The 25,949-nt window shown below is 36.8% G+C and overlaps 1 protein-coding gene across 2 annotated transcripts in view; it reads right to left on the reverse strand.

The window, feature by feature from the left end:
- The window catches only part of LOC126199530 (cohesin subunit SA-1), a 149,891-nt gene that overhangs the window by 31,189 nt on the left and 92,753 nt on the right, over positions 1-25,949 (reverse strand). The window contains exons 17-19 of one of the 2 annotated variants that reach the window (XM_049936454.1): positions 8,171-8,200; positions 7,377-7,510; positions 1,924-2,094 (exon numbers count right to left, since the gene is read on the reverse strand). In XM_049936454.1, coding sequence (XP_049792411.1) covers positions 1,924-2,094; positions 7,377-7,510; positions 8,171-8,200 — 335 coding nt within the window. The remainder of the gene's footprint in view (positions 1-1,923; positions 2,095-7,376; positions 7,511-8,170; positions 8,201-25,949) is intronic. The other variant, XM_049936461.1, reaches the window with a different exon arrangement.

A 25,949-nucleotide genomic window follows, 5' to 3' on the forward strand; every position in this document is an offset into this window, starting at 1 on the left:
GTTGGTAATGAGGATCACCCTGTGGCTAAACATGCCTTGGTGCACAGCCAGCACATCTTGGCACAGTGTTACACCGTCCGGGTTATCTGGATACTTCCCACCAACACCAACCTATCCGAACTCCGGAGATGGGAACTTGCCCTTCAGTATATCCTCTCTTCTCGTTATCCGCCAGGCCTCAATCTCCGCTAATTTCTAGTTGCCGCCACTCATACCTCACCTGTCTCTCAACAACTTCTTTGCCTCTACTCTTCCACCTCGACTGACATCTCTGCCCAAACTCTTTGTCTTTAAATATGTCTGCTTGTGTCTGTATGTGTGGATGGATATGTGTGTGTGTGCGAGTGTATACCCGTCCTTTTTTCCCCCTAAGGTAAGTCTTTCCGCTCCCGGGATTGGAATGACTCCTTACCCTCTCCCTTAAAACCCACATCCTTTCGTCTTTCCCTCTCCTTCCCTCTTTCCTGATGAGGCAACAGTTTGTTGCGAAAGCTTGAATTTTGTGTGTATATTTGTGTTTGTTTGTGTGTCTATCGACCTGCCAGCGCTTTTGTTTGGTAAGTCTCATCATCTTTCTTTTTAGATATAATTTTTCCACGTGGAATGTTTCCCAAAAGAAAGATGATGAGACTTACCAAACAAAAGCGCTGGCAGGTCGATAGACACACAAACAAACACAAATATACACACAAAATTCTAGCTTTCGCAACAAACGGTTGCTTCGTCAGGAAAGAGGGAAGGAGAGGGAAAGATGAAAGGAAGTGGGTTTTAAGGGAGAGGGTAAGGAGTCATTCCAATCCCGGGAGCGGAAAGACTTACCTTAGGGGGAAAAAAGGACGGGTATACACTCGCACACACACACATATCCATCCACACATACAGACACAAGCAGACATATTTAAAGACAAAGAGTTTGGGCAGAGATGTCAGTCGAGGTGGAAGAGTAGAGGCAAAGAAGTTGTTGAGAGACAGGTGAGGTATGAGTGGCGGCAACTAGAAATTAGCGGAGATTGAGGCCTGGCGGATAACGAGAAGAGAGGATATACTGAAGGGCAAGTTCCCATCTCCGGAGTTCGGATAGGTTGGTGTTGGTGGGAAGTATCCAGATAACCCGGACGGTGTAACACTGTGCCAAGATGTGCTGGCTGTGCACCAAGGCATGTTTAGCCACAGGGTGATCCTCATTACCAACAAACACTGTCTGCCTGTGTCCATTCATGCGAATGGACAGTTTGTTGCTGGTCATTCCCACATAGAATGCATCACAGTGTAGGCAGGTCAGTTGGTAAATCACGTGGGTGCTTTCACACGTGGCCCTGCCTTTGATCGTGTACACCTTCCGGGTTACAGGACTGGAGTAGGTGGTGGTGGGAGGGTGCATGGGACACGTTTTGCACCGGGGGCGGTTACAAGGATAGGAGCCAGAGGGTAGGGAAGGTGGTTTGGGGATTTCATATTTGTGTTTGTTTGTGTGTCTATCGACCTGCCAGCGCTTTTGTTTGGTAAGTCTCATCATCTTTCTTTTAGATATATTTTTTCCACGTGGAATGTTTCCCTCTGTTATATATATATATAACAGAGGGAAACATTCCACGTGGAAAAAATATATCTAAAAGAAAGATGATGAGACTTACCAAACAAAAGCGCTGGCAGGTCGATAGACACACAAGTTGTATATATATATATATACAACTTCTGCTCCCTTCTTCCCATATACGGTTTATCTCAAATAATCCTTTTTGTCCTACATTCATTACACACTGATTAAATGTCATGTCAGCAGTCCTCTCACATATATGCTTGTAAATTTCTTTTGTCTTGTCATACATGTTCATTTTTTGAAAGGCAAAAGAACCAGGGAAAACTTCACATACACTATCAAACACACTAATAAAAAATTCTGACTTTTTTGCCTATGGTTACCTTTAAACTTATGAAATCTTCAATTTGTCTATTAATCCGACTCCCATCTCTCTGGAGATCACGGAAGAGCATAGTGAGACTGAGGGCCATGGTCCGAGCACAATTGGTCTTGTTAATTTCACGAGCCTTTCCTAAGGTAGCCTTGATGATATCTCCATAATCATTGTAGTACTGAAAATAATAAACAAAAAAATAGTTCAGCTATAACACATCCACTTCTGCTTAATTAACAAGACCAAATTGATGACTGTTTCTTCAAAACTCGATTTCTGCAAAATTGTCATTTTTCTGGAAATGCAAAAAACTCTTTAGGGATTTTTATATGGATGAAACTTTTGCAAACTTCACATGTGATGCATTAATTTGAAAACAGTAATTGACACATCCATAAATCAAAATAACAATCTGCATACACATATTTAAAAAAGACCATAAAAATATCAAGTATTTTAAAATCTACTTTCTGCACAACATATTGATGTACAACTTTATTTTGTATCATCCATTTACCAAGAAAACACAATAAACAAGTATATTACAAATAACTTCTTAAGTAATACTGATGTGGAATGCAGTAATTACATTGAGGCAAACATTTCAATATTTTAAGTAAAGCTAACCAATATGTTTATAGTTGAGTGTCTCAAAATTGTTTCCCCAGCATCTACTTTTTCCGCCACACCACTTATATCTGCACTATCCCCTGCAATATTGTTTTGTAGAGCTCCCTGGCATGTTTGTATATGTTTGTCCATTTATTATGAGTATGTGTTGTTATGTGTTACGTGTAATCAAATGACAAATCCTATATCACATGTGTGATCTATTGGATTCTAAATAAATAAATAATCAGGTATTTCAATGAACCTCAGCACCTCTGCATATTTTGACCTTTCTTTCCTGACCTGAGACATTGTTTCCATTTTTTTTTTTTTTTGCTGCATCCATGGCTCTGGAGGTCTTTTGGTCTTTCGTGAGAACCTCTGCTACAGCTGATTCCCCACAATATCTACCAGAAAACTGAACCTTGACAATGCTTTTAGTTGTGACGAACTTGGGTTTTGGCAATGATGAAAGACAAATATGACTTTAAAATACCGCTTTACTTCCATTTGAGATTATACACATTCCAGTCATTTTGCAATACTTTGACTTTTCCAGGAATTTTGATGAAACTGCCATTAAAATACTGTTGTTATTTTGTGAAATGTATGAGCTGGGGAAGTCTTAGAACCCTATTATGAACTTCTTCCCTTTGGAGATTATTTTCCAGGTGGCTTCACCCCTGAGAAGACTTCATTAGCTCCATGAGCTGCTTGTGTCTCTGGCCATGTGTGAAAGTTTATTTTTGTCTTATGTAATGGCATTCCATTGGTCATGACACATAATACATACGTTGTTTGTACTTTAAGAATGAACACTCATACTTCCTTCCACGGCTCTCTCTTGGCAAAACTGAATGTGCATTTTATTTAAGACCTGATGGGAGATATGCCCTTGTAAACTTCTTACAACTGTAATGACTTTGCCTGCACTTCTATATCTCTATGTGATATATAATAAAACAACAGAAACTCCAGGTGGAGATATTAATAATATTAGGAAAAGGATAGTTCGCAACTCACCATAAAGATAACCTACAAAGTTGCAGACAGGCACAACTTAAAAGACTGTTACACATTATAGCTTTCGGCCAAAGCCGCTTCAGCAGAGAACATGCACAGACACGCGCATGTGCAGGCATGCCTCATGCACAACATGACTGCAACCACTGGAACTGTAGCAGTCATGTGGGCATGAGGTATGCCTCCTTGTGTAAATATGTATGTGTGTGTGTGTGTGTGTGTGTTTGTTTTCTTTGCTGAAGAAGGCTTTGGCCAAAAGCTATAAGTAACAGACTTTTCGTTGCACTTGTCTGCAACTCAACAGGTCATCTTCACAAAGAGTAGCACTCTATCCTTTTCCTAATATTGTGATACATATCTTTGCACCCTAATAATAATACAAATGAACAGAAAGCAAATGACATGAGGCAGCAATTCTAACAATGATGAATATTGAAAATGGTATCATTAAAATTTTGATGCAGTATAACCCCACTTTTACATTCCTGGAATTAACATTTTCCAGACATTAATGGCATTTTTTATTCCTACCATTACTTTTCCTAGGTTCACAATGTTAATTCGCTTCTGATTTTGTGTTAACTTATTGATAATTTTTCTGAGATTTACACTTTATGAAACAATGTTTGTGGAGAAAAAAACTTAACTGACACAAAACGATGCTGGAGCGATGTTGGCCTTCAAGAAGCATTCCCAAACATTATCGGGTTAAGTTTGTTGACACCAGGGCACTCTAATCAACAGATCTGAATCAGTAAGACTTGGAACAATTCATACTTTATCTTCTGCCACTGCCAAGGTCTATTCAGTATGGTGATGGGAGTGACAAGGTTCATTTGAACGAAGACTCCTACACATGCACCAATTTATCAGCCGACCAACTGACATGTTTCATGGTAGCCTACACAGATACCAACAGACAGCACTCAGCCCTGCCCTATAATTGTGATTTATCTTTAAGTTAATTTTGTTTATGTTGTACAAGATCCTGCTTGGTTTTACACAGAAACAAGACCAGTTGTTTGCCTTGGCTGTTTTAAAGCTAAGAAAGCATAGAAAGCTGCGGGCGGATAAGTGGAAAGAAATTCACCCACATTCTGTTACTTCAATAGCTGGGATACAATAATTATCGTAATTATCTAAGAATGGATGAACCACGCATTTCGGTGCTGCTGACTTCTGAACATCAAACCATTCTTAACAAAATAGAATAAAGTCATGAGAGAGGCTGTAAGCTGCAAGGAGATGCTGTTAGCTACATTATGATTTTTGGCCATTCACAGGCATTAACAGGACACCAAATTCAGTGCTGTTGTATCCCCACAATTATTAACTAAAATGATTCCTGGAACCTGCAAAGTGATTTTTAGTTGCCTGAGGAAATACACCATGGTAAACCAAAATAAATAAAACAAAAGATGTTCCTGTAAATGTCATTAATTTACCTGTAAATGTTAATTTATTTATTTATTTATATAGGTAGCACAAAAGATGATCCTTCAGCTAAAGAAAAAGACTAGACAGTCGTGACGCACATTATGTAATACATTCAAGAAATACATAAGAAATGAAGCATTTAGCAATTGTTATAACTGTATACAAAAATCCCACACTTTGTTTTCACAGCATGAGGCTTGGATATAGGCCGGACATTTTTAACACTTTTTAACACTTATAACAATGAAGTAAGTGTATTTTCTGAATAAATGTCCATTGAAGATCAATGTATCTGTTTTTAGATTTCCTTTTCAATGAATATCAGAAATAAAATCTAAAACTAGAAATATAGACATCTAGTCTTTAAATTTCTCCAGAAACTATGTCTCTGAATTTTTATCCACTTCACATCTCAAATTAGAACAGCATTTAATCCCATATATAGTGTAGAGAGAACAACTTATCAAGCGGTTGGTACGACAGTGCAACACACAGTGCAAAGAAAGTTCATCCATCGGTCAGTCAAAACGTCTACACACATCAAATCTATCGGTTAATTGGTGCTTGTGTGTGTGGTTTTCTGAAGGAGACACAAAACCTTATAATCTCACAAGGATGACTACAGTGCAACGCACACAGAACAGCACATATGCAAACACCACACAAAATACTTGCATAAATATTTGCATTTGACAATGAGAATAAATTCTCGAAAAGTGTGGTGCTAACCACGAAAAAATATGTCACTAGTGCTTTGTTTCATTCTGAAATAATGAATGACACAACTGCAGGCTTTCCAAAGACATCAATGTTTTATGAAATTAAATCAAACTCTTCCACTTCCCGGACAGTTACCAGATCTCGTTATGTCAGGGGATAAGGATAGTACAAAATTTAAACGGCCTTTACTGATAATAAACAAATCTCTGACAAGTATTTCGATGCCTATTACATGCATATAACATGTACACTACAAAAATGCAAGGGGGATCATATACATAGCTTTTACCGCTTAAAAAGTTATTTACAACATTTTACATTATTTTTTGATGTACCTTGAAAAGTGTAAAAGCAGGGTTTCACTGTACATCAGTTTCATGGCAGAAAGCTAGTTTTGGAATAACATGAGGGCATTTGGTAACATCTAGCCATGGCAGTAATTGAGATTTGAACTTCTGGCCATGGCAGTAATTGAGATTTGAAGCACAACTCTTTTTCTCAATAAGAAAGGTGGCTATCTCAAATACTAAACATCACAAAAAATTCATTTTGGCCATTTTTGCAGAGAGCTGGTTTTGCAAAAATAGTCCTCAATTAGTTTTGTGTGTGTTTGTCCTAATAACATTGGATGACACAAAAAATAGATGATATGGACTGTTGTTTCTATCACCACAATCTACCAATGAATAAAAATTTACAAAATAAAATTTGCAAAGTTAGATAAGACCATACCGCATCATTCTTCTGAACACGAATATTTAACGCATTGACAAAATCAAATATGACCGTCTTTATAAGTAAATAATGAATACAACCCCAATACAAACCCCACCATACTCACTGTATTGCACAAAATAAATATTCTGTTGTTGAAAATCACCATCTACTTGTGCAGTTATCCCAACCTGAAACCTCCTACCTCAACAAGAAAGAAGCTGCATTGCTTGCATATAGCTGATACTAAAACTTTGAGGAATAGAAATATACCATTTATCTACTGAATGTTTTACTTTTGAGACAAGCAACAGCCTGATAAACTGGATGTGTGATACAGTACTCAAGTTCTGAATGGCACTAAAACTTGTGTGTACCACAGTCTGAAGAGTATCGGCACAGACATTTAAACTGACGGTAATGCTGATAACAGTTTCTTTCAAGAAATATGGGGCTGAAGGTGTGCAGTATGAGAACTTACAAGAGGGAAACCCCCGTGGAAAGAAATTTAGAAGTGGCTGGAGAGACAGAAAAATAAGAACAAATACTAGATAACGGGGCACAGACAGATGCATTTGATGTAGATCAGCTAGTTGAAAGGTGTAACACAGTTGGAATAAATTGTAGAAAAGTAAAAGGGAAGTCTTAGTAAAAAGAGGAAGGGGAGGGCAGGTGAGGGAGGTGCAGGACTGTGAATAAAAGAATAGACTTACACTACGACAGTAAGATGTCAACTTGCAGCATTAAGTTCAGTCATATGTTGAAAGAAACTTTTGTATAAAATCCATAAACATTTTGTGCCCCATGCTGTATTCCATAATGTAAGAACCTTAAGTGCAATTTAAAAATTGTTTTCCATTTAGCAAGCAGCTAATAGAAGCCAAAGAAGCACATCTCGATGACAGTATTTGCCGCTACAAATTGATTTATCTCCTGAATTAACAAACTATTTCTTACCTTGACATAATGTTTGAATACATCAGCAGCTACTTTTGTGGGCATTATATTATATACAATAAGCTTGCAGAAAGACGCAAGAAAATTTCGTCTTTTGTGGAGTTCTTCAATTTTTAGGTGTTCATCATGCTCATCTGTGGAAGCAGATAAAGTGTTACATTAGCAGAGTGATTTTGAGGGATGCATAACAATATGTACAGTGAAACCTCGATCACACTCAATTTCAAACTGGGAGGAGAGACCGGGACTGGAGAAACTATCTTCTACAGTAACACCTCTTTCAATTATTAGTACCGAAACTTACTTTGTATGAAGTTAACTCTGCACAAATTAAAAGTTAGCATGCAAATAATCAAGCAATAATACAAGTCTGAGCTCACAACTTTAACTATTCAGTAACTTTTATCTAAGTTTATTCCAAAATGAGGGACCTTCTGAAATGTCTTTCTCTCTGTTCACTTAAGAAGATAAATGATTGAAGAAGAAGGCTTGGGAGGAACAACCGATAATTCAAAAAGAACCAAAATAAAACAAAAGCTACTGAGAAATTCCAGTATCTGGGAGTCCTCACATACGCATACAAGCACGATCATACAATTTATGTATTAGTTTGGATACTAAAATTTTTGGCTGTGTGTTGTCAAATACTTTACTGTATTGAGATAAAAAAAACTGATTCTGACAACTGTCAAACAAAATTACAGACCTCACTGACTGCCTACCAAGCCTTCATACAAGCCCATATTCTGGACTAATATGTAGCACAATTGAAAATATTTACGAAGTTAACATACCTTGGGGCTCAGTTGGGATCCCTACGCTTCCTGCAAACAAAGAGAAAGAAACGAATGTTTCAGCCTGAAGATGGCATCACAAGGCTTTAGAGCAATGGCCTTGCTTTCTCACATGTTTCAGACAGAGTGGTCTATTCACAACAGCCCCATCCATCACAACCCATAGTTTCTTAGTTAAAGTTATATATAACAAAAGCATATGCTTTCAATTTCAATATTATCTGCAGCATTTAGCATGTTTTTAATTGCCATAAGATAATGTAGATTTTTAAAATCTCAACTGAAGATGTGAAAGTGCAGGACCAGTGGCTGATTATAAACTATATTACAATACTACTAATTGCTTTCTAATTTTACAATGACAATTTACAATAAAAAATGGTGACTTAATGAGAATACAATGAGCATGATATTAGAACTTACTGGTCAAACAGTTCCTCAATGTCTATCCATTATTAGAAAAAGTTCTCTCTAATATTATACAGAATAGTTTCACAATTTTCACATCAAAGTAAACTACAATACACTATTCAAATGGTGATAAATTCATGGAATAAACAGAGTATTATAATGCTATATTAAAACTACACACAATCAAAAATTGTAGACAGCATTAAGTGCCAGTACTTCAATGTATATGACAGAAATTTGATAGAAGGGGGAAGAGAGGGGTGGAACAGCATCATCATGGCGATAAAAATGGAAAGAAAAGCAACGATTATCTTCTTAAAAGAACTGTGTCATGCATTAAGGAGACGTCGCTGGGTTAAATAATGTAACTCAGGCTCTAGCAACAAATGAAACACTGAGGGGAGGAGGGACACTATTACATGATGAAATACAACAGAACTGATTTCCAAGAATAGCAACAACAATGGCATGCAATTACAGTTTATGCATGTTGAAGTAATATGGATAGTGACGGCATCCTAAGGATACAGGCATTGGTAATGGATCTTATTTCCTTCTGTCAATACATATTTCATACTATTTTCTGATTTGCTTAATGAATCCAAGGGCATAGCATTAAGAATGAATTCGAGACATACTTCACTTTTGTCATCACAATACTGGCTGAAAGACGCATTTTCCATGATATAATACTCTAAAGGGGAAAAAAATGTCCAGATTGAATTCTGCAAAGAATTGTCACAACCATACAATTTTTATCTGATTTACTCCCTATCTACGTAACCTCATGAACCACTTCATGAAACCAATTGTGAATTCATACCCAGAAACATATAAATTTGTATTTACATCAATGAATTTACAGAATTTACTCCAAAATGATAACTACACTACTTACTAACCCATGGCTTTATTCCCACAAACATGGCAAAACTGAGTTAAAATGGATTTTGTATTATTTAATTAATCATCCTTCCTAGGATTAAGATAACTGATGATGACTGACCACAGCAAAAGGTGAATCACTGTTTTCAGTCATAAAAAGCCAACAATTTCACTTACAGATTTGTAGTGACCCGCATCATAAAAAAAAATATATTTTACACAAAACATACAGAGTAGCATCACAGTTATCAGATCAGATCAAGGATTACACCACACCCACTTTTGCCACCTGCACCCACAGTAAGTCTGAATTTGGGATAACACTGGAAATGTATACCCTCCTATTCAAAATGACTGTCACAGAAAGCTCTGCATTCATCTCATGAAATAGATTTTTGCTAACAACAGAATTTTTAATGCTGAACACCAATGACCACAACACTAGTATCTGTTCTTGAAAGTGAATTTACGATAGAAGTACGAAGGAAGATTAGGCTTTAACATCACATCAATGACAAGATCAATAGAGAAGAAGCACAAGCTTGGAATGGGAAAAAATGGAGAAGGAATTCAGCCACACCTGAGGTACCATCCTTGCTACCACCAAAGTGACTTAGAGAAATCACAGAAAACCTAAACCTGGTTGGCCATAGAAGGTAGTGTATTATTACTGCACCAGCACCCTCATTTATGATAAAAGAAATCACTATTACTGTTACTGTTACAGAAGGGACTATTTCTAACTGTGCTATGTGATAGAGCACTCTCTTATGGAAAATGTGTTGGCTGTAACACCAAAGCTACTAACAACTGCGAACTGTGTCAAAAATTTGTGGCCTACTCAGATAAATCTACTAAATATTTTGATTACAATATAAGAAAAGGAAACTTGCTACTCAACATATAGTGCAGATGCTGGGTCAAAGAAAGCCACAACAGAAAGACAGACTTAAAGTTAGCTTTCTGCCAACAAGGCCTTTGTCAAAAGTAGATGAATAAACACACACACAGCCACAGTCTCTGCAGCTAGAGCCAGCTGTGTATGCTGTCTACATTTGACAAAGGCATTGTTGGCCGAAAGCTAACTTTCTGACAGTCTTTCTGTTGTGCTTTCGGTGGCTCAGCATCTCTGCTATATCGTGAGAAGCTACTATCATTTTCATTATATTGTTACATTCCATTCTGGATTTTCCATTGTCTGAAATATTTTGGTTGTCATTAGATACATTGAGCTATGGGCAAATGTTACCATAATCAAATTACATCAGTTTGTGAAGCACATACCCTGCACTGCCTGGCACTAGGACACAAATTAAATCTCTATACTTTCTACAAAGGTCATGTGTTCAAAAAGAGTTAAATTTAAATATATGAAGCTACTGAACTAGCTTACTTTCACCCTGTTAGTTCTATGTTTTTCTCTAGAATCCATGTCGAAACTGGAATGCAATTTTAATTAAATCTTATCTGAACTACTTGAAAGAGGAACCCTTTTTTTTAATACATTGGTCTATAGTCATACATGAAATGCACATTGTTAAAAGTCATACTTGGAGAGGGAATAAATATTAGCATGAGGCTTTCAGAACAAAAAAGTTCAAATGTCACACTACGCAAGTTGAAACACTTACTTAAATTCATAACGAGACACAGACTTCATCTTTGTTGTTTCTTAGTACACGCTCATGACTCTAGAATGAAACTACGTTATACATTTTAAAATCTCAGATCCAAATTCTAGAAAAGGTCAACTAACTCTCAATTTTATTACTTTCTCACATCATCATCAAAAACACACATTTTTTAAATGAAACTTCTTCCTTGACAACAGCACAATAAGGAATGACTCTATAAAAGAAACGTCGTTGACTGGAGGTCAATTTTAACCTTAGTTCAGAAATATAATTCTGTTTAGGGCTCCACTTTATTGTATAACATTTAACAAGGATTCACTGAACGAGGTTCAGAATTGTTCTAAATTAGCACAAAACGTTGCTATAATCTACTATTGACACAATTATCGCGCTTCAAATGCAGGTATCAATACTACATTGTAAATACACAGCAAAGGAGAGGCATGGAAAGAAGCTACTGCTGGCTAATTCACACAATATATGGACAAATTCTTGGGTATATTTGAAAATGTGTTAAGACACTATTAAGGGAAGAACCAAGAAAACATTCATGCATGACAGTTTGTAATTTTAAGATGCATCTATGTAATTACATGTACCGCAAAAACTGTAGCAAAACATTTGTCATAACTTTTCAAGGTTGAACTGCAAAAAATTGAAAGTGGTAATTTCATCAGGCCTACTGTTACTGCAAAATGGGCAAATGCTAATTTTGGGCCTGAAGAAACTACTGATTTCCATTTCCAAACACTACAATGACAATGCAGATTTTCATTCCAAAGTTACATTTTAGTACAATCTGATAAAGTTTTTGAAACGAATTTGCTGCTTGAAAGGTAGTTTCTGTTATTCATTACATTCTTGTCCATTTCTTGTTTTAACACCAATTTAAATAACACCAAAGGTTATAGCTCATTCACACCAGTAAATGAGTAGATGACTGTAGCTTCAACTCATTCAAAATATTTTTCTCCTTGGTGATGACAGTGAAAGATGACAGTGTTTACAATGAGCTGGTAAGACAATAGCGAAATTAAGTGACAGCAGTACATTTTGTATTTTGAACTACAAATAACCTCTAATTACCAGCAGATATGCAGTACACAAACCAGGATTCTGTCATGGCATCTACAGTGTTAGAATTGCATCCCAAACATGAAAAAACAAAAAATTGTTTTGATGTGAAATACAAATTTTATGAAAGAAGATTACAGAGCATAGAGTGCAAACATAAAAAAGTACAGTATTAATTGAGGAAAATATAATAAGAATGGTAGCACTGAAAGTAGATACAGAAATTAAAGAACTGGAAATAAAAGACATGAAAAGAAAATAATGTTTTCAAACTGACACTTTGTGCATTTATTCCAGTTTTGTAACCATTTGTATGCAAATCCCTCATTGTGTTGCAACTCCAGTTAGCTTTATTTTCTGTCTCGTGTGGGTATTTCTTCATAGACTCATCTAACAAATAGTTCAACAGTTATAGGCTCTTCCTCCAAAGCACTGGCAGCTGTATTGTATTGTGCAAGTCAAATACTATATTTTGCCACAATTTATTTTTACTCTGTGCTCTAAACTTGAACACCTCAGCATTTTGCACTTTAACAAACACTGTCAAAATCAAGAAAAGTGGCAAGAGGAAAAAATATTCCGCAGTGATGTGGGGTAGAAGAAGTGATCCTGTGACTGTGTTCCAGGACACTACCACTGAGCCACACTTGGTAGTAACAAAATGACTTAAATATGAGTACTGCTGATCTTATTAATAAATGACTATGCAGTTGGCATAGCATTTCATGCACTTGTTTTGTAGTTAACAATTTAAAGAGAATTGTGAAGCTGTTTGTATTCAAGTCTATATAGAGAGTATTTTTGTAAGAGGTTTTCGGTCACTACTGGCTGCTCTCGAACTTCATGTACTTAATATTCAACTGCAAATATTTTGAATTTCCCCTTCTTATACTGCCAGTGTCTATAAAATGCCTTAAATTAATCATATCAATTACCAGTTGTGTCCAAGAATTGTTATGAGGTCAGTTATTACTTGTGCACTCATTACTTCACAGTCGATAATCGCATAACTTAAAACAATTCGAGTTTCGGGGTGTGACAGTGGTATATTCACACATTTACGTTAATTTTTTATGTTAATAACAATTTCTTCAATATTTACTTTTTTTAACTCATATTTGCACAAAAGGAAACTTGTTTTTTAATGCCACTAGGCTGTGAACTGATGACTGCTGCTGAACTTAACTTGATCCACAAAATTTCCTAAGTCAAAACTGATTCTATTTCAAGGCAACAGAAATTTGAGATTTACATTTATACAACACATTGCCTCCTTCCCTCTCTCCTTGTCCATCTCCTCCTTCCACTGTCTCCAACCTCAAGCCTTTTTGACTGTTATTGCCACTGAAACAATGGTTAGGAATTGAAGTCGCTTAAAATGAATGGATACATTGTTTGGGATCATTGGTGTATGGGCTATGAAAGATCTATCTTGCTGCTGGACGTGTGAGGACAGTAGCTTCAATGACAGTATTCAGCATAGTTTTAATTGCCAAACAGGTTACCAAGTTCAGACAATTCAGAGTATATAGTAGCATTCTGATCATAAGCCGATAAGCCATAAGTATAGCTCTCCTATGTTCCGTTAAAACTGACTGTGAAGAAGAAAACAAAAAAGCAGATAGTTCTGTATACCATTTTTGTTTAAACTTAGATAAGAATAAAAAATATATACAAGAGAAACAATTTGTTTAATTGATTAAATGGGTTGCTATTGCAGTTAAACTGAATGCAAGAAAGAAAACAAAACCACACATTTTCACAGCACAGCATTTTATTTCTCATAGTCGATTTTCAACAGAAATCCTGTGCACTGTTGATTAAGAAAATATACAGGCCATATCTATCTGTGTTTATAAGAGCATCATGTAAAAATTTGAAGTCAGTGAAGAACTTTTCAAGATTTTTGATACCAACTTTTCACTTGCATAAATAGCTTATGTCTGTCCAAATGTTTATTAGCATACTGCATAACAATGTGAAGCAAATCAGTCAGAAACGTTGAGACTTTTGGTAACAATGTTAAGCGATGACTCATATTTATTTAGTAGTGCAGATGATATTTGTTGTGAAGTTGCATCTATTACTCAGGAGGAAAGAACGAAATGTTTGCAATAAGTTTAACTGAAAAAATTTGAAGCAACTGTACAATTTGGTAGAAGAATTCATTAAAAACAAACTCTAAAATCTAATTTACATGATTAAATTACATAATTTACAAATAGTTGGCATACAGTATCCCTCTCTGGTATTACCAGGGTTAAGGGCAGAAAAATATTACAATGTTTGCCTTAATTTAGGTGAGAGGGGGAGGGGGGAGGAGCATGACAACAGTGTCTGAGGGAGACTGTGACTTATATTTTTAGTATCACAATTAGTTTGCAATTCTCACTAAAATAATCAACATATTATATTACTCAAAGAGTGATGGTAAAGAGTTATTATTAAAGACATGCAATAATAAAAAAAAGAAGGAAAGGCTAGTATTCAGGAATTTAAAGGCAACCACCATTCAGATTTATTTCATAAAGACAAAGCCATCCACCATGGATGCGTTAAAAGTGTCATAATGTAATGTACTAAACTTATTCTTTTGTACCCATGCACAACATTTACAGCACACACGTCCTTACTCATTACAGCTTTCCTTTAACAGGACAAGGAAAAAAATTCCCGGATTTTTCCCAGATTTCCCAGTTAAAAATATCCTTTTTCCTGGGTGAAAATACACTTTTTCAGTGTTAAGTGACAGTATACTTTTCCTCAGAAATGTAAAACGTATTAACCATTGAATCGTTATGGTTTTCTACACTGGTGTAGAATATCCCGGCACTTTACAAAACAAAACTTATGGGTGAAAAAACACTTTTTCGAAAGATCTGTGATGTGCAGCAACAAGTAGGCTGCATATTTTCGTATGACGAAAGTATAAATTCAAATTCCATGAAACACCTCATGTTACTTTCCAAAGCATTGAAATCGAGATTAGGATGTGCAGCCAGTCATAGTTCATGTCATGTGATCTCGCCAGCCAATGACGGCGGATATTCATAGCATTGGACACATGATGTAGTCAGCCAATAGCAACATTATTGTTCAGTAATGTGACCACACAAATAGGAAACGTCAATGGATTAAATTAATATACATGGTGTTACAAGAAAAGCAAAGCTTTCACATATAATATTGGTCTCAAAGATTAATAAGCTGCAAGAAAATCTAAGTTTTCACATATAATGTTGATCTGTTTTTCCACGTGTTACATTTTAAGACATATCACACAAATGGGCCAGTAAAATTTTTAATAACAACGTAAATGTCTGATCCTCTGGGCTTGAAATTCTTCACAAAGAGTTGATTTTTAAATGAGAGTCAGACTCTGTGTGATTTAAGAAATTCATCGTACATTCTCGCACATAGTTCATCTTGCATAAGAGGAAATTTACTTTTAAAGTAACGCTTTTCCAACCACCATTTGCAATATTTTCCCACAACTGTTAGAATTACGTTCTTTTCAGCAGTTGCCACAGAGTGCCAGATAACAGGCGCCACCGTGCTTGTGCAGCTACAATGACGGGGGGAGCCCGTATGTTCATACGTGTAAAATATTTTATATCACAAGAGAAACAAGACATCAGAGGATACTCCAAGAGCATCGGAATTCCGTGAAACATACTAAAATGCATAATTCGGCCTAAAGTGCAGATTTGTATGTCCAGATTTGCATGTAAATTTTCTCAGAGTATCAGTATTATCGTGTTTGGTTCTTTATTATGGCATAATGCCATACATGCTAGAAGATGAAAACGTGCACTTGAAATTTGCTAACAGTTGAAACTAGCCAACGGCATGGAATTAAACACTTCGTTTCAAATAAATGGGCTGTCTCTGCAGAAAAGATTAATAAAAGTCAAATTTTTGTACCAAACTGACAAAAATAACTTCATTGTTCTGCAAGGTGATTAATGTTCGATTGTGAGAAAGATGGAAATATAATAAAAACTGAAACTAATAACTTATTTTAGCCCTCCCTTCCATAATTATGTGAATGTATTTTAATTCACTTGATAGCCCCCAGCCACAGAAATGTTTTGTTTCCATTTGACATGATAGCAATAAACAATGAGGAAACAGTAACATCACTAAACGTAAATACAGGGCAAGTGGAGACTACCGAATCCATATAAACAGCGATCGGCACTCAGCCGTTCAGCTTTATTCTGCTCCGCTCATATAGCCCTGTCGCCTTTTATCTGCAGGACAGTTTATTTCTAAATGCGACGGGGATTCCCCTGGCAAAGACATCACGTACACTGTGTACGCATTCAAAAAACAATTTATGATTTATTCAGAAATCCACTTACAATGTGTTCAAAAACTAACACAGATGTGTTTCAAAATCATATGAATAAACAATAGACCAATGTGCACGGGATGCTAGGCGCTTTGCGAAACAAGGGTCAACCCCCCCCCCCTCCCCCTACCCTCCCCGAATTGCTGCCCGGAGCCAATACCACGGTTTGCCTATGCCCCTTAGATCCGAGCCTGTTGCACATGCATGAAGATAAAGCTGGTAGCTTGGGCGCACCAGCAAAATTTTTCCGGATAGCATCTGGCCGCTTGCTGCTATTGCTTATACAGCTAACAGCTACATTTCTATAGGCAGAAGCGGAAGAAGATACTACACATAATGACTGAACTGTGCATGTGCATGGCCTGCTCACTACTGCTCAAATGAATCTAATGTAAACAGTTGTGACATCACGCTCATTGGAGGCAATTTGTTGTTCTGCAGCATTCCACAGTCTTCCTGAAGCCTTTGACACATTTTGGTGCTGGCAGACACTTGTATGAGCACTGTGTTTTGTTGTTGTATATGACACATTTCATTTGCAACTTAAGTTTTATATACTTGAAAGGAGAGACAGCATTGGTCGTATATTTTTGTTTATTATCGCAAAATCGATTTTCAGTCACTTAGTGACCATCTTCAGTGCTGCAATATATAACTTAAATTAGTAAGCACTGGTGTCAATAAGCTTACGGCGATCACACCAGTGCTTACTAATTTAAGTTATATATTACAGCACTGAAGATGGTCACTAAGTGACCGAAAATCGATTTTGCGATAATAAACAAAAATATACGACCAATGCTGTCTCTCCTTTCAAGTATACCCATTATCTGGTCGTAGTGCACAGGACACTATGGAGTCGCCAATCAATAACTTAAGTTTTATTTTAGTCTTTTTACTCTCTTTCATGTTTTATTGCTGCAGTAATATTCTGCAGCACCATTGTTATAGTAATGGTTCTTATCAGTCAAAATTACATAAAACTAACAGAAACTAAAACAATGAAAAATTCCTGGAATTCTAAAAAAATTCTCACGTTTTTCCCGGTTTTCTCCTGGATGAAAAAATTCCTGGGTTTTTCCCGGATCTCCTGGGTCGTATACACCCTGTTTAATCAGCCTCCACATATCACTACAGAAAACAAAACTTCAAATTTGATAATTTATATTTCATTTTTACTTGACTCTTATTATGAATATCATGGATTGTTCCTGACAAGAGGTGTGGAATAATTTTATTTTCTTTGTGATACTTAAAGGGTGCTTTTTCCTTACCTCTTGTTTGTAATGAAAAAAATCTTGGTGTCACACAAATTCAAGATTACAGACTACCCCTAATTAACGAACTCGCATTTAAGGAAATCTCACTTGTAACGAATATTTCCAACAGTCCTGGCAAAATTCCCTTAAGAACAATGTTGCTTCTCCCGGCTTTTAACTAACCCTGCTTTAAGTAAACATTCACTTTTAAGGTGTAAATATGAAACAGTTTGCAAATTGAAATCTAGTTTTTATGTAACTTCTAATATGTTTTACTGAGATTCCGATTTCTTTCCACCCCATGCTGATCGTAATTTTTGTCCTGTGATGTCGTAAATGGTAATCAGTTCAACAGGTCAATGTGTGCCAAGCACATAGTCAATAACTTGACTTTCCTTGTAGCAATAGAAACAGATGCTTTGAAAGAATTGGAAATCAATTTCTATCCAACATATCCTGATGTTATAGTCACTGATCTACAAGTACGAAGTGTGGAAAGTATAGTTGTTTGGTTACTGAAGTGTAGAAAGTATCAGACTTTTGTGGAGTTATTGCCTGCAACATACAAAGTTTATAGTTCAGCAAAAACTGATGATGACAATCTTAAGATGAATCTTTCCAACATGGTGAAGAAATATGATTTAGTGCAGGGCTTAACAACTGGCCGGTTTTGAGCGCGAGTACTCGCATCTGCTCAGGCACGTGCTCGCGAGCAGCTGCAAGGTCGCGGAGTACGGAGGGAGGGGAAATGCACGCGCACGTTTGAATAGGGGCGCAGCGTGCCTATTGAATTCGCGGCGACTGTGTAACGTTTAAAGTACTACGATCACCTCTTAACAGTCACTTCGCTGGTTAAGAATCATGTGAAGTCACCGTTGTGTAACCCCAACCATGCTTTCGCAGTTCAACCCCCACTGGGAGGAATTGTATCTGTTTACTGAAAAAGATGGTGTTGCAAAATGTTTAGTATGTCACAAAACGCTGAATTCTTTTACGAAATTTAATTTGCAGCGACATTATATGTCGTACCACGCGAAAGACTACGGACGTGGAAAATGTGATTGACCAGATCGTGCACAGGAAGTTATTAAACATAAAAGGAAGCTATCCGAAGAAGATCTGGACGACAAAGAAAAATAAACTGAGGCAGCTTTCAGAGTGGGTTACAAAATTGCTTTGCTTTTAGCAAAATCCCTGCGCCCCTTAACTGATGGCGATTTAATAAAAGAATGTTTGGTAGTTGCAGCGGAACATTTGTGTCCATCTCAAGTTGAACAGTTTCGGATTGTGCCATTATCTAACATGACCATTATGCGTCGCATACAGGACATGGCAGACGACGTCCAGAGCCAGCTTGCAAATATCTGTTAAGATTTTATGGCGTATTCTCTAGCTCTGGACGAAAGTGTTGATATCACTGGAACAGCGCAGCTTGCCATATTTATTAGAGGTGTTAACAGAGATCTTCAGGTGAGGGAGGAGCTCCTCGATGTAGTAGCCATGAAGAACACTACAACCGGATGTGATATTTTAAGTAGTGTTGAAGAAAGTGTTGAAAATATAGGATTGTCGTGGAATTCTTTAGTTTCAGTGTCTACAGATGGTAGAGGCATACACTAAGCTAATAAAATTATGTGGCACGTGTACATTCTCCTTTATTTGTTTCATTTGTCGCAGTAATAATTCGTGAGTGATATCCCTGCAGGTGGCCGCGGATTCACATTGACTGGCGGCAATTGTTGTGTGCCCCACGTGACTCTCCCCACTCTCCGCTCTGGTCCGGTAGTGGGGGGTAGCGTGCTCGCGCTGCTCCGTGCTCGCGCCTTGCTGCTCGCAGCTTGCTCCGGGAGCACGTATGTTGTGAAGCCCTGATTTAGTGCCACCTACATATGCCTAACATTTAAAGATAGGGCATGTCAAATGCTGAAGTTAAAGATTCCTGCAGATCCAAAAAAGAACATTCATATGTCTATGTTTAATGATGTGGAAAATATTATTTTAAGCAGCTTCAAGGGCTCAGAAGTGGAAGAATTCCTATAAAAGACAAGAGAAGGCTTATGAAATCACTCTGAAGATTGGCACAGAAAACTTCAGTGTATCGAATGGCTGGTTGAACTGTTTTTTTTTAAAAAACAACAATCTCTGTCATTTCAAAAGACAAGTTGAGAAAGTGAGTCTCTGCTCACACAAAGTGTGAACTATTTCAAAAACATTACTTTGCTACAACTGATACATGGTTATGAGCCTAGTTGTATTTTCAGTGTTGATGAAAATAGCATCTTTAATAATTTACTTCCTGCAAAATTATATCATGTTAAGGGAGAGAAATGCCAAGTTGATAAAAAAAGCTATTGTGCATAAATAGTGATGGAAGTGAAAAGTTGCCACGACTACTAACTCCAAATGTTTCCAAAACATAAAAATGCTACTTTGTACTTATGAGTACAACAGCAATCCCTGGAGATGTCAGCAATCTTTAAGACTTTTTTGGGGTGTTTAGATGCCAAGACTGGTGCAGCAGGAAGGATAATTGTGCTAATCAATGACCTATACCCTGTACATCCTAAAGAGCCATAATTTCAGATGAATGCAAATGTTGTGTTTCTTCCTTCAAGCTGCAGAATTCATCTGCAGCCTCTGGACAAGTGCATAATAAACTCTGTTAAATCCAAGTACAGAGTAGCTGTAGTGTACGAGTCAATTACATTAACACTGAACATGCTATGTGAAAGTTTGCTGCTGCATGGAATTCAATAACACAGCACACTGTGTTAAACTGTTTCACAAAGGCTGTCTGTGATGCATCATTTGATGTTGAAGACAACATTGTGCCTGAAGAGGAATGGAGTAGCAAAAGTGATATTTCTGAAAATGTGACATTCCAGGACACTGTTTGTTGTGATGATGACAGCCTAACTTCCACACCCAAGATTTAAGAATGTGAAATGCTTGTGAAGGAATACAGGTAGGAGCTGGCAATGACACTGATGGAAAAAAGAGAGTGTTGCATCAAGTTTTGCTGCTGCTGCTGCTGTGCAAGGAACTGATACTGTCAGGAATTTATTTTCCTCTTTAATGTAGATGAATCAATTCTAACTAATATCAACCAGCTAGAGCAACAACTTTTTCCACTACAATATCTGGAAGGACAAAATAAACAAGACTACCGTTTCTTTAAGGCAAGGACGTGTTCTGTGCAAAGTGTAATAATAATATATTTACTGCATTTAAATTTGTAGTAGAGGAGATTGCTAATTTTGTAATTAAACAGCACTTGTATCACCTAAATACGCTTGACTTATTATTCTGCGTCACTCATTTCATGCACTCTGCCAAAACCCCCACTTACGAAAATCCCTATTTAAGGGAAAAGTATCTGGGTCCCCAGAAATTCATTAAAAAGGAGTTTTACTTTAACTGTCTTTAGTTCTTTCAAATTCCTAGTGGCTGCTGCCACTTTGTTCATTAGTGTATACATGTTTATAGATAACTGCAAACTTATTACAATTCCTTCCTATCATTTCAAACTTTCCACACACATTTCTTATCTTGAAAAATCTTTATAAAGGTACATTAAAACAGCAGGCAAGTACACTGTTCCTATAGTAGCATTACAGGTATGAGAGAGAGAGAGAGAGAGAGAGAGAGAGAGAGAGAGAGAGAGGAGAACAGTGCATACCCAGAAACTAATTCCCAGTTCTTTCCCCAAAATTAAAAATTTGTCTTCTAAACCAAAATTTTAAAGCTTCAGGTTATGGACAATATTCATGTGGATTATTTAACCAAGACTATTACTTTGGGCAGAAAAACAGAAAAGTCCGTGGATGTCTTCCTCAATGTGAAATGGTAACTGTTTTTCACATTTAACATTGACAACACCTAAATAAATTCATAATGTTGTCATTGAAATTATACATTCTGAAACGTTAAGTTGAAACTGAAAATTTGCCATTTATTTAATAACTGACAGAAAAAAATCATAACCAAATGGTACACATTGAAGCACATCAATTCAATTACTTTTAGAGTCCCAGTTAACAAGAAGTCACTGTAAAGTAAGCCACAACAATGATATATATTGCACTACTTCATGTTTGTTATTCACTAGTTATGAATTCTGAATTGTTTCAGCTGCACTGTTGTGACAATGAGATTCAAATGTCATACTTGATATATGTCTTGTGAGAAATTCATAAAAAAATGTTCAACAATCTGAAGTAGGATATTGTAAATATACTGTCTGAACAAAAGCTTTACACACAGAGAAAAGTGATCCCTCAGTCAGTTTACAAGTCATTAACCATTTCTTTGTGAAAGACTCATGCTGACATACGCATCTAGATACCAATACATTTCTAAAACCTAAGACTTTCTACAAACTTCAATGCCCTCTACCCAGTGATATTAATGGTTATAAAAGCTAACACATGAGTGAGGTGATTGTTATGAACAGAATGTGTATAAAAATAGATTATGAATGCAATGAGAATATAATGACCAAATGACATCAATCAAAAAATAACAAGAATAGAAAACATGGGAAAAATTGTGGATGGCTCTGAAAATGCCTTGAATAAGATTGTAAAATCGTGCCTCATGCAAATAAAGCAAGTTACACTAATAATATGGACTACATACACAATTCTAAAAGAAAGAAAGAAAAAATAATAATGAGGAAATGGAGAACTACAGTAACACAAGTTATTTCCATTCCAGTTTACGTGAAATATTCACTGTGATCACCAAAAGAATTAAATTGTAACAGAAAAATATGTAAAACAATGGAAGGTCAATCACTTACCTATACAGCTCTGCTGCGTGGCACACAGAAATACATGGCAGAAAACACTTAACACTAGCTATGAAGTTCTTGCTGTTTTTCTAGTAAGAATTCACATATTCACACACACAACCACAGACATCCAAATATACACACTTGAAGTAGTGGTGAGACTCGCTACCGCAAGCATGTACATTTGGGTATGTGTCGTTCATTGTAGTCTTACTAGAAAAAGAGAAGGAACTGTGAAGTTAGAATTAACTGTTTTCTGTTACATGTTTGTGTGTATCCACACCAGTCCTCTATAGATAAGTGATTGCCTTTCTTTATTTTATATATTTTTTCACCAGGACTTTCCATTATTGTTATAATAATATCAGAATATTGTTCTCAACAACTAAAATGAAACACTGTTCTTTACTTACGCATAAATTCAACCACAGCATGTTACCTAGCTTTCCAAGTTGGTCAAGGTTACAGTGACATCAGTAAACACCAGTACTGACCAGAAAAACTTGCATTTGTGGCAAATATGAATAAGCATGTGAATTCTGTCTCAAAACATGAATATGAAAATTTATGTAATAAATGCTTTTCCAAACAAAATTGTATTTAAATGAACTATTTTATCAGGGATGGTTTGAAAAAGCTTTATTTTTTGCATGCAAATAATGAAAATTTTTGATTATTAGTACTGTACATCTAGCACAGCTCAGTTTGGAAAAAGAATGTGCACAAGAATGCACTGGCACAACAAAGAGCACAGCATTGCATGAACACAATCACATGCCAGTGCATTCGTTACTTATATTCCGGTGCCATGTCAACAGTAGGCAGTAGAATGATCCCTATAACATACAATGGCAATAATCAAACAATGGAAAATCCAGCATGGAATTTAACAATATTATGAGAAGGAAAGATGCTACTCACCATATAGCGGAGATGCAGTCGCAGATAGGCACAACAAAAGGACTCTAACAATTAAAGCTTTCAATCGTTAAAGCCTTTGTCAACAACAACAACAACAACAACACACACACACACACACACACACACACAGACTGCAGTCTCGGGCAACTGAAACCATACTGCGAGCAGCAGCACCAGCAGTTATGAGAGTGGCGACTGGGTGGGGTAAGGAGGAGGCTGGAGTGAGGAGGGGGAGGTATAGTATGGTGGAGGGCTGGGGGGGGGAGGGTAGACAGCGAAGTGCTGCAGGTTAGACTGAGGGCATGGGAGAGGTGTGGAGGGGGGAAGTAGCAGAAAAGGAGAGAAATAAAAAGATTGGGTGTGGTGACGGCTATGTAGTGCTGGAATGGCAGTAGGAAAGGTGCTGGATGGGTGAGGACAGTGATTAAAGAGAGGTTGAGGTCAGGTAGGTTACGGGAACCTCTCCTCTGCCCTCAGTCTAACCTAACCTGCAGCATTTTGTTGTCCTCTCCCTCCCCACCCAGTCGCCACTTTCATCAAGCACTGGCTGCTCGCAGTGTGGTTTCAGTAGCTTTAGACTGCAGTTGTGTGTGTGTGTGTGTGTGTGTGTGTGTGTGTGTGTGTGTGTTGTTGACAAAGGCCTTAATGACTGAAAACTGGTTGTGAGAGCTTTTTAGTTGTGTCTAGCAGTGACTCAGCATCTCCACTATATGGTGAGTACAACTTTCCTTCTTATAATATTGATACAATGGCAGCAGGAACATATGATGCAGCCTTTGGACTTTGTATCTTAGAACAAAGAAACACTAATGTTTGTCTGCTAGCTAAAGTTGGTATCATGTGGTCACTTTAACACAGCAGCTTTAGGTGTGGAATATTTTGAACAACGGATGCATAAGATAGCAGTACATATTTCGGTCCAAACTTGGTTACAATGCTGCCAACTTCAACCAACAACTGAGTGGTAAACCATTACCAATCCTTCATGCACCCCATTTTGTTTTGTTTTGCTTCCCTCATTATTATTTTTTAATATTTGAAATGAGTGAAGAGACTAATCTTGGTCTATTACAGGGTTTGAGTATGACACACAGCACCAGACACGATCAGTAATCCCTTTGACCATGTATAAGTTCTGGTTTTGAAAAAACACAAAAACACAGGTCTAAAATGAGAGCCCTGCAAGCAGAGAGTGCAGCTTGCTCCTCTGTACTGCTCCTGTCTCTCAGGTTGCCAAAGTTCTTGTTTGTTTATGCTCACAGATTACTGCCACACTGTTGTGTTCACAATACAGTGACTAGAAAACACAACTGGTCATCATACTTGGATCAAATTGAAAGTCTTCCTGTAAAGTGTGAACAGCATTATTTTAAGTTTTATTTACAAATACTCTAAGTACATTGCCAGTTTCATCTGTTGCGCTGTCAAGTACAGGTCGCCTGGCTATGATACCCACGAAAGGGCTCTCCAATATACTAATCAGGGCTTACATGCTACAAATTCAAAATCAGTTTTCTGCAGATTTTGTAACTAACCAAATGAGTGAGAGAAAGATAATGTCAATAAACACTTCAAATCAGAGGGCATTCTGTTCACCAGTGAGAAAATGCTGCTTCTCGACAGCAACAATTATTTGCAGAGAACTGAAATACAGCCAACGGACAGATACAAGCAAAGCCCGTTTCAAAAAAAAACTGATGATTTTTCAAAAGCAAACATTCCACCCTAAGAGCTCTTACTGTAAGAAACAGGTAGTAAAAAATATTTATTTTCTTTCATTAATACTATACAGCGAAACCCTGTGGGGACTTCAAAAAAAGGCGTAAAATACGGGAAAATGTAAAATGTGGGAAATAATGTTTTAAGCTGTTAAAGTTACGTATAGGCTATCCCCTTGCATTTTACTTTTGATATATGTATGTAATAGGCATCAAAATACTTCTCGGGGACTTGTTTACCTTCTGATAAAGTTTTATTACATAGTAAAAACTGCTGATGTAATTGGAAGAAATGTGACTCAGTTTCATAGATGGTAATCAATGTTGCTGGAAAGCCTGCAGCTCTTATTCGTTATGTAAATAATGAAACACTACAACAATTATGCATTTTTTCATGCTTGGCATGACATGCTTCTAGAATTTTTTTCTCTTTGTAAGGTGCAAATATTTGCATAAGTACTTCGTGTGGTGTTTGCATATGTGTTGTTTTGTGTCTCTTGCACTGCAGTCATCTTTTTGAGGTTATCAGGTAATGTGCGTCCTCAGTTATGTAGAAAACCACACATATGCAAACTGTCACTCACACTGTTTGTTTGTGTAAAATCACATTAAATACATACGTAAATACTGCACTTTATGACAGGAATAAATTCTTGAAACCTGTTTCGTTCAGCATGAAAAAATACATAACTGGCACTGTGTTTAAACCAAAAATATTTGAGCCACGGAAA

The sequence above is a fragment of the Schistocerca nitens genome, chromosome 1, assembly GCF_023898315.1.
Source record: "Schistocerca nitens isolate TAMUIC-IGC-003100 chromosome 1, iqSchNite1.1, whole genome shotgun sequence".
NCBI lineage: Eukaryota > Metazoa > Arthropoda > Insecta > Orthoptera > Acrididae > Schistocerca > Schistocerca nitens.